This window comes from Pagrus major, chromosome 8, assembly GCF_040436345.1.
Source record: "Pagrus major chromosome 8, Pma_NU_1.0".
NCBI lineage: Eukaryota > Metazoa > Chordata > Actinopteri > Spariformes > Sparidae > Pagrus > Pagrus major.
The window spans coordinates 12,747,893-12,758,356 of NC_133222.1; the positions used below are offsets into that span (position 1 = coordinate 12,747,893).

At 38.2% G+C, this 10,464-nt stretch overlaps 1 protein-coding gene across 1 annotated transcript; it reads right to left on the minus strand.

Moving 5' to 3' along the window:
* Window positions 1-282: 282 nt before the first annotated feature.
* On the minus strand, window positions 283-9,438 carry LOC141000923 (mucin-2-like). The gene is made up of 27 exons (XM_073471810.1): window positions 9,375-9,438; window positions 9,113-9,151; window positions 8,755-9,016; window positions 8,477-8,591; window positions 7,700-7,790; window positions 7,507-7,613; window positions 7,205-7,418; window positions 6,980-7,105; window positions 6,125-6,242; window positions 5,890-6,028; window positions 5,656-5,760; window positions 5,445-5,514; window positions 5,190-5,327; window positions 4,928-5,092; window positions 4,748-4,842; window positions 4,522-4,648; window positions 4,177-4,432; window positions 2,649-2,698; window positions 2,437-2,537; window positions 2,184-2,335; window positions 1,961-2,099; window positions 1,777-1,884; window positions 1,510-1,689; window positions 1,188-1,427; window positions 883-1,039; window positions 660-788; window positions 283-434 (listed from the first exon to the last, which is right to left on the minus strand). Exons 1-27 carry the CDS (start codon window positions 9,436-9,438, stop codon window positions 283-285), a joined length of 3,639 nt encoding a protein of 1,212 aa, XP_073327911.1.
* Window positions 9,439-10,464: the final 1,026 nt, after the last annotated feature.

Here is a 10,464-nt window from a genome sequence, read left to right on the forward strand (position 1 = left end):
TTAGTGCAGTGCTGCAAAATGCTTGATAAATAGAACCCTTAATATCTTATTTGTAATTATTTTCATAATGAATCACTACTTTATTAACCATATACACATATATATTCAGTATATAATGCTGCAATAAAATTGTTTTCAATTTATAATATAGCTTATCAGCATGAATGAATGATAGTATTAATTATTTCATTGTGTCAGCTTTTCTAAATTAAAAAAAAAAGTAGCATAAAAATGGTCATTAACTTTTGCACCAACATCAGTCTTAATAAGATGGAAAGTGTCCTACCAGTACAGACAGTTTTCCTCCGAAGGCACACGCTCCCTCGGTTCATAATATTTCCCCCTGTAATAGCAGCCACATTCCTCCTTTGACACACATTTCATGGTATCTTCTCTCAAATAAGATCGTTCAGGCGGGCAATGTGGATAGCAACCTTAAAAATATAATGTTACGGTAAATCACAAAACAAGCACAGAATAGGTAGAGACAGAAAGTCAACCTAAACCCCGGGACAATCTCTGAGTGGTAAAAGTTGTTAAGATGATGGTAAGCACCATTGCACTTAACCAATGGGCTTTGCCAGAACAAAATCATGCGCTGTCAATTCTCCCTAAATAACTCTTAAGTTTGAAATACCCACATTATATTTTATTTGTACCTTCTAATGCTGGAATTTTATTGGAGCACATTCCTGAGGGATTCTTGCAAGTCTTCATGCAGGGTTTCCCGCAGGACTCGTAGTGCCATTCACACTCTCCATCAGGATTGTAAAAATCACAAAATAGAGCTAATGAAACAAAAGAAAGGAATATTAACAAACTACTGTAAGCTGACAATACATTGTCTTTTTTTTTTAATCTCCTCAGAAATACAACACTCACGGCAGATTGTGGGAGTTCTCCATTTTATGCAGGCTCCGGCCTTGTTACAGGCTGCTGCGTAGGCTGCTACAGCCGAGCAGAAACACTCACAATCTCCTCCTGTATTGCAGGCACACGTGTCTCTCACACATGCATCATGATAATTCTGCGGCTCCACCTTTTTGGAAGAAAAAATTGTAAATGTAAGATGAGGCTAAATTATATTCAGCTAATTATACAGAAAGCCATTATGCAGATGGTTATCTGATTACAATAACTTTGTTTGTGTTTTCATGCCATGTGATATTGCTCAATTGTTTCCTTACCTTTGAATGGCAAGCAGTAAATACTTCACTGTTGATAATGCTGCAGTGTTTTGAGGCCCATGCCTGCCTGTGTGAGTACAGACTGCAGGGATTTTTTAGTGCTTTTGCATCAGGGCATGTAGTTGACGCTTTCCAGCTGTTTCCAAAATCAAGGGCTTCGGCCACAACTTCTTTGTTTCTGGTGGTGAAATCATCCTTCACATTCCCATCGAAGTTCCCACACAGACCGCAGACTTTTCCCTGGGATAAAATGGAATAGTTCAATTGTAAAATGGCAACCACTCCAACAATTACCTGAATACCTGTCTATATATCTTCTCACCTTAAATGTGGAGCTGAGTTTGATCATGAGTGTTGTCTTCTTATTCCAAATGAGAATAAGACCATTCTCTGCCTCAATGACAAGATATATACCCAAAGAGTGGACCTGATAGGGTATGTCCACCCCTTTGCTTTGTTTGATAACTTTGACATTTTCCTCTGAAAGAACAATTTCTTTGTTCTGAAAGAAACAAAACTTGCTTATTTGTAGTCCTGCAAAGACAGCATTGTAAACATGGTTTTAAATGCATATAATAGAGTAATGTACCCCTAAGTAGAGCTTGATAATAGTGGAGCAGATGCTTTCAGTTGATCCACAAGGGATGCTCTCAGTCAGAACCCTGAAGCTTCCATTCATTTCGCCCCCACAATAATCCTGGAAGATATTGATGTTAGTATCCCAAGACTAACTTTTCACAAATCGCAAAAGACAAAACGAAGTAGCTCTATACCTGCGTGAAGATGTAGCCGCAGTCCCCATTAAAGGAGAATCTCTTTTCATCAAAAGTGATGTAATGCCCTTCTCCATATATGGTGCAGGTTCCATCACAGTTTTGATGCGTACAATTCCATTTTCCACTTTTGCAAGTGCTATGAATTATATTGATGAAGTAATGTCACGTTGTGTCTCAGATTTGAAAAACAAAATAGTGTGGAAAGGATTAGAGGGCTCACCAGGTGTTGCAGTCCACCGTGATAGTCTGTCCAGACTTATAGTAGTCTTCATCATATTTGCAAGGACAGTGCTCCTTCTCAATGCAGCCTCCATTGCCATCTGACAGCAGGCCAGTAGGACACACACAGCCTGAGATACACTGTTTACTGTCCTGTACAGCATAAAGCAATGTATACAACATGTCATCCTGCTGCTTTAATATACATTAGTAGAAGATTTAACAACAATCATGAACTAGTGTTTCAATCTTACACAGTCCATGTCTTCTGTTTGGCAGCTTTTTTGGCACTCCGATCCCTTGACGCCCGGCTTTGCACTTGAACAGTTGAAGTAAATCATTGGATCTTTGCATGCTGATGACAATGAAAGCATGTTACAAAGGACACCACTGTACGCTTGATGTTGCACATACAGTACTTTGCTGTCGAGGGAATACTATGATAAGCTGAGCGATTTGTACTTACATTCATATTTGGCTTGTCCTTTACAGTCTAGCTTTCCACTGTGACAGGTGCTGAAATGCACAGAAAAACAGGCAAGGAGGCCAAAGACGAGTTAATTTCTGGAAGTTTTAGCTCAATTTCTTTCTCCAGCAAAAACAATGTAAGACAGTGGTTGCAAACAGCTCTTATTTTTTAGGATCTACAATTCTCAGTGGTAATTAAGTCATTGTCCCCACACACACAGGCTTAATTGATGCCAATTAAATATTGTGTCCATCAGTCCATTCTCTGAACGGAGGAGGTTGCAGGAAGCAGTGTACACCTGAATAGTTACTGATTTGTCAAAGTCTATCTGATATCCCTGTGTTGGTGTTTTCCAAATTAATGTTGGTCCAGGATCATAATTTCTTCTCCCAAGAAAGCAACTATGTCCAGATTTTAAGCAAGCCATTCTGGCTTCATGGGTTGAGTACAGGACTCTCGTTGGTATCCTGAGTGGAGCATGCTGTTATACTACTGTTTGGTAAGGTTGAGGCACAAACAATACTTTGTTAGGTTTAGACAAGAACAATAATAGGTTAGTTTCAGGACTTGAAGGTTTAAAATATACAATTTCACAATGTTAACATGTGTTACAAAGAATAATTTCTCTCTGTTTTTGCCCCGAGTCACTAACGCTGTTTTTGGACATTTGGATTAAACGAAAGCCTCAAGAGGAAAGACACACAAACAATGTGTCAAAACCAAGACCTCCTTCAATTTTATGTAAAAAAAAATAAAAAAAAAAAAAATATATAAGGTGTAAATGGAGCATTAAACCTAATAAAATAGGGCTTAAAAAATCAACATTAAAACCATTGGAACATAGGAACTACAACAAATTTAGGCTCACAAAGCTTTTTATTTTACAGCATAATGTCCATGGGCCTAATAATAATGAGAATAAACAGAGAAGTAATAAAGTTAATAATGCATTGTCTTCACTGAAAAGAACAAGTTACAAGCTAGACTTCAAGCAAGGGCAGCGAGGGCAGTACCCCCCTGCCCCCCCTGCATATAACATACCCAGGTTGTTTTTTTGTTTTTTTTTAGGTTATTCTTCACTTTAAGTCAAACCAAATTTCACGTATTACGTCTGTTAAAAAGTACTTTTAAGACAATGCTAGCTTCCATCTCTGGAATTAGCTGCAGAGATCCTCTAGGAACCACAATGATGTGCAAGGCAAGCATCGCTAGGCTAGCTTGATTTTGGAGCGCTGCATGCCTTAACACTGGTACTCACTCTACAATGAGCTTGATATGTACTACACAAAGTTGACCCACAATTGGCTCCTGGGACTTTGACCCACAACTTAGGACCCACTAATCTTGTGTCTCTTTTGTTTAGTTAAAAATAAAGTTCCCAGTTTGCCTCCTGATGGAGACCTTTGCACCATCTCTCTCTCCATTCTCTCTCTTTTCTTTCCTGTGACCTCTCAACCATCAGCTGACTAATAAAAAAAAAGACTGCTCTGCTTTATTATTTGTTTTGAAAAATCGAAATTCTCACCAAGTTTGTCCATTGAGCCTGGTGGTTTGCCTGGGATGTACCAACGTCTGTCCCGCATGACAGGGGCATTTACTGGCTGGCACACACTTTTCCTTCTCATTTAGGTAAGTTCCTTCAGCACAGCCGCAGCCATCAAGGGGGGTAAACCTAACCCCACATGTTGAGTCTGACTGACTGAGAGAACGGCAGGTGCGTCCACAGCTTGTCATTTGGTAGTCATACACAAAAGTCGGAGGGCAGGCAGTCATGTACTTCTCTTTTGAAAGGAAACAGATTCACTCAGTGTTTGAATATAATAGCTATAGACTTCATTGTTTCAGTTTTGGTAGTTTAGGTTTAACTTACTGCATGTGTTGTTCCTCCATCCATTCAGTAAAACACCTTCAGCGGCACATGCATGGACATAAGCGGATAAGCTAGCACACATGCATTCTTCACTGTTATCACAGGCACAGGCGTCGTATATACAAGACTGTTGAGAGAAACGGCAAAATGAGCAGTTGAAATGTGTGTTAAAGAAAGTAAAATAATACCAATGTTAGACAACATATAAAATGTAATCACTGCTTACAGCTTCATAGTCTTCTGGGCTTATTTCAGAATGGCACTTGGAAAAAATCCCTTTTCGGTCTGACAGCAAGGCGCACCAGTTTTTGGCATATTTCTCTATAAAAAAACAAACAAACACGTTAACTGGTACAGTGATGTAAAGAATGATATTAAAATATAGAGCATGAGGTCTGTTACCTACCCTTGGCTGTGCTCAAACTGCAGGGGTCCTTCAATTTGTTTTTCATATCGTGGCAGTGTCCTCTGGTTTTCCATGCATTAACAAAGGGACCAGCTGTTCCCTCAATCAATCCAGAGCGGGTTCTGAAGTCATCAGCTTCCATATCATTAAAATCTCCACAAAGACCTGAATGAGGATAATGATTTTGACTTAATGCTCATCCTGATATTCCTCATATTGTCTGCTACACTATAATCAAAAGTTCTCAAGAAGTAAAACACACCTTGGAGTTTTCCCTTATTGGAAACACTGGCTTTGATGTAGACCTGCATGATGGGTGTGAGCTGAATCTCAAGCTGAAGCCCATGGGGGGTGTGGATTACAATGAAGAATGTTGATGGGCTGAAGACTGTTATGTCATCTGCAGGCAAAAAAACATTTTCACATTAATTAGAAAAGACAGTTTTAATTTGAGAAAACTCGATTATGTCTTGTTATTTCATAGAAAAATGAATAACAAAAATAACCATCCACTCACCCACGAAAAGAGGCAGTTTGGAGGTCATTTTGTTGTGAAAAACTTGTCCGTTTGCTTCAACTACTATCGTCTGCAGCAGGGAAAAAAGACAATATGACTGTTAAAAACTACAGGGTACATCTCAACCTTTACTTCAGATATGAAACAGAGAAAATCCTATGAGTACGTTTTCACTTTATTAGGAGAAATCCATAATAAAGTCTCATTTTACCATGCTTTTTTGAAGTTGCAGAGTGACTGCAGTCAGGCAGGTCCCCTTTACTGATTTTCCACATTTTTCCAGGTCACCAAGGACACGGAAAATCCCACTAGTTTCCTAAAATCAAGAAGAAAAAAATGCCCTCGGTTACAGAGTTTTCTTTTTTCTTTATTTCTTTTTTTTTTTTTTACAAGTAATGTCATATTTTTGTGAATTAAAGGATGAATTAAAGTTTGAATGCCTCACTTTTGAGAGAATATATGTGCAGTCTCCAGTGAAAGTGTATGTTTTATCGTCATATGTCGAGATATGGGAGCCACCCAGTACAGAGCAGATACCAGGACAGTGCTTATCCTTACAGCTCCACTGACCGTTGGTACAGGTGCTGTCAACAGAGTTCAGTCACTTCATCTGGACAGACCATCATGACAGACACATGTTGTAAATGTAAACATTATATTGAATAAAATTAAGTGATTACCATTCTTTACATTGCCTCGAGATTGATTCTCCTGGGGAGTATGGCTTGCCATTGTGCATGCAGGAGCACTCCTCAACAGCAACACAGCCACGTTTTGTAATGTCATCAAAGACAGTCCCTTGGAGGAAACATGACACGATTAGTCGAAGCGTAACAGCTCTACAGTGAAAATACTGTAAAAGCTATACATACACATGGGTATTGCAAAATATTTTTTTTCAGAGTGCCCCTAAGTGTGCAGAGCCCAGCAGGTGTCATGGGGGAAAATGCTTTTGAATTGCTTGATTTGCATTCTCAATTAATAATTTGTGCACATAAATAACATTATATGTTTGATGTTTTAGGAATGTCAAAGATAACATTAATCAAAAATTCTGCAGTATATTATTAACATATCTCCATCCAAAATGAAAAAGCAAACACACAAATACTATATCCGAGCTCCTCAATAAGATTTATTTGACAATGGCCTGAAAGCTTTTACTGTCAATTTTTAGTACATTAAGCTACTGTTGCATGCTAGCACCTAGCAGCCAAAGCTAAAAGCCTTAGTCTTATGTTGCAGCACAAATGTGTAAAGATGAGTGTTGAGAGGACAAGGAAAAATTTAATTAATGTAATAACCTTAGGCAACTAAACACGAAAACACAGGTGCTAGCCTGGCTTTAAAACTACAACTTCCACTTCTGATGCTATGACAACTTGACAGTAACACAACAGCACATATTAAGTAATTGAGAGCATAAATTACATAGTTGTGTGAACAAATAATACAAAAACATTTAAAAAACAAAAAAAACAAAACATCTTTTAGACAAATATCATCTGTCCTGATTTTCAAATCTGGAAGCTTACCAGGCGGACAGAGGCAACCGTCTATGCAGTGATCATCACACACTTGGCTTCTCTCACGGTTGCTGCAGGCGTCAATACAGGGACTACCACATTCCCGATACTCCATGTTAAGAGGGCATGTTTTTGCTATTCAACACACAAAAAATTAACAATTTATAAAAACAGAGTTTCAGCTATAAATTCAATGACACCATGAACGCTCAAACATGTAAATGCTGTTCTTACCACACATGTGTTTGGTCCTCCATTCCAGTGGTTTCCCGCCTGCATGAGCACACTGACGGGAGTACTCTGATATGGTTGAACACAAGCATGAAGTGCTGTTGCTGTCACAGTTGCACTGGTCTTTCTCACAAGCTTTGAGGAAGGACTCAGTATTAATCAGGCCATGGCAGCTGAGGAATTCAGGTCTAAAGAGCAGGTTCTTACAGAGGTCTTTCTGTGGGTCAAAGTATATGATGTATTTAAATTGTATCAGTAAAAAATATTTACAAACAATCATTTGAAGCAAATCCGTTTTTACATACCTGATTTGCGCAGCTCTTTGTGTCTTTAGATAGGATTTCTTCACAGTCTTCAGTTGGACCATTGACTTTCCAGACATCCCCATAATCTTCAAGACTTACAGAATCCCCTGTTTTTAGAAGCAAATATAGGTTTTAGAAAATGTGAAAACTGACTGTGCGCAGTTTGTTTTAGGCTTTATTTTTTAGTAATTACCTTTTTCGATGAACTCATCGTAAATCTGGACGCCGTTAAAGTCACCACAGAGGCCACAAGTCTGATTCTTGAATTTTGCATCCAGCTCAACCTTGGAACCAAGTGAAAATTAGATTTGAAAAAAGTGCAGAAAATAAGAAATCTTGGCACAATCTTTGCGCAGTAGCTCACTGATAACTTTGTTTTTACCACAAAAGAAGAGAATGGAAAGTCTGAACATCCACATCGTAATTTATCATATCATTTATCATATTATCATTTGAAAACTACTGTCTCAAAGAATGAACTGTCATACCTAAATCTAAAATGAAATGCTCTCAGGCTTTCACTTTTTCTGTTGCCTTTGATTAATATTGGTGTGAGTCAGTGCAGTGTGTGTGTATCTTTGGTAGTATTTTGGTCTGTATAGACTTCCAAAATAAAGTCATTAACGTAGGAAATGTGTTGATCAAGACACTGAACTAGTTTTGTCCCAGTGACACAATTTTCCAAACAACTGCTTAATGAATCAAAGAGCAAAACAACAGTGGGCAAGTAATGTATAATATAGCCCTCACAATTGCTTCTCTTTAATCAGTCTCAACTAATCTTAAATTCACCTGAGTCGATTCTCTGATTTGTCAAATAGCAGTAAAACTAAATATAGTGTATATATTTTCAGAACTCAGTGTATGTGCTTATCTGTAAGTTATCCAAAAATAACAATAATTAAAAAAAAATCAGATATAATTTATACACAAGTAGAATCAGGTCTGATGACACAATATTTACACATACCCAAAATGAGTCTTTTTCATCCCACATGGCGATCAGACCCAGCTTTGCCTCAATTTGGACATAGGACATGGTTTTTCCAATTGAGATGCCACGCTTGCTGAATGGTATAGTAACACTAGAGACGACAAAAATAAATGAATAAATACATTTAAGAAAATCACCCCAGTAAGATATTAAAACATTTCATTGTACAGAACTGTGTGGACTAATGTTCAACTGAATCTTGAATTAACCATTATTTTAACCAGTAGACCAGCGGGTAATGAAAAGTTACTCACACATCATCGTCAACTTTGATGGAAGTTTCGGCTAACTCTACGACGACCCCATCCAGTTTCATAGTGACCTTCTTGATGGTGGTGGTCTGATTTATCACCTGCCGTCGTAGCTGAATATTGAAAAGCTCATAGTTACTCTTACACTGGGACGCAAAGACGTAGTTGCAAGTGTAGGGAAGCTGGAAGAAATCTCCGTCAAAAGTCTTGAAATGATAGTTCCCCCATGTACTGCAGAACTGGTCATTCTGAGAGCGTCTCACTTCTAGTTTGTGGAGAGAAAAAAAACCCTTCATTACACTGAAGCTCAAATTATACATTTTGATTTTGGCTATCTTTTATCTTTGGAAAGAAAAATTACCTGTAATTATTGGCATTTTGGTCACCGACTGAATCATGACTTAAAAAAGAAAGACATTTATGCTTTAAGTTATTAAAAAGATCACAATAATATCACACAAAAAACAGCCTGTTGTATTACCGAATATGCACATGAAAAAACCCCCACCTTTATTTATTTCATCAATATTTTTTCACATGATAAGTTCACTTATGATAGTGCAGAACAATAACGTTAGGTTTAATATATGAAGCTCTCTTTGTGTCCCATTGAGTGGACTCACCAGTGGTCGCGGCAGACAGTCCAAAGCAGAGGATGAGCCATGGTATCGCCCGTTCTGGTGGCATCCTGGCTGTTCTCGAGAGCAATGTGCAGTCCTGACAGAGATGGATGAGCCGAATGGTGTCACACTATGAATGTCATGTAAAATACTTCACTGGATGTTTGCTGTTTAGGAGGGGTCAAAGATACATTTGGGGTGTCAACCATTGTGGTTTCTGGCTCTATTAACATCAAACCTGTGAAAAGGTGTCTTATTACAACATGGTTGAAGGTGAAGATCAGTAAATGTGTTACAGTGTATCCTTAAATCACTCAACCATTTATTTAACTAAACATTTGCCAAGGGCTTATTGAATGTTTACTGAGTGTTAATCATCATAATTATCCATCTATCATCTTCTCTCTCATATCAGGTATCATAACAGTGTTCATAACACTGAGCGTAAACATTTACTTCTACAAGTCCTTCCTCTTTTCAGCTGTGTTACTGAATATCCTTTTGAGACATGGTGCCTTATCAGCTCATATGTGACAACATACAAGGAAGAAGGTGTGACTTGAAACAAGAAAAACACAAATTAACTGGCTGTGTTGTTAGTTCACTTCACAAAAGCTAAATACTCAACAACTCTACAACATTCACACTATAGGTTTACAGGATACTAAACCTACTAGTGCTGTTTACCTGTTATCTAATAAAAAATAAATGTGCATTTTAAGTAAGGAGGAAACACTTGAAGATGACGAATTTCAGAGCCAGGAACTGCAGGGTGTCACCAATGAGCTATTGTGGTCTAATACGAAGGGAATTTTTTCTGAACAAATAAATGGTGTGTGGTTGTGTTTGAGGAGAGAGTTCCAGAGGGAGGAGGACCTATGGTGAAGTCTCTGTCACCCAAAGTACTGTGCTTAGTCCTGTGGAGACAAGAGGTTGGCATTAGAGGAGCGGAGGCTACAGGAAGCAGTGTGGGGTTTGAGGAGCAGTTCAGACAGCATTGTTTAAAAGTGTGATAAACAGTCTGACTAAATGCTTGAGCATAACAAATATTAGAGACAGTGCTGTACTTGAATATGTGGCAAATAGAAACATT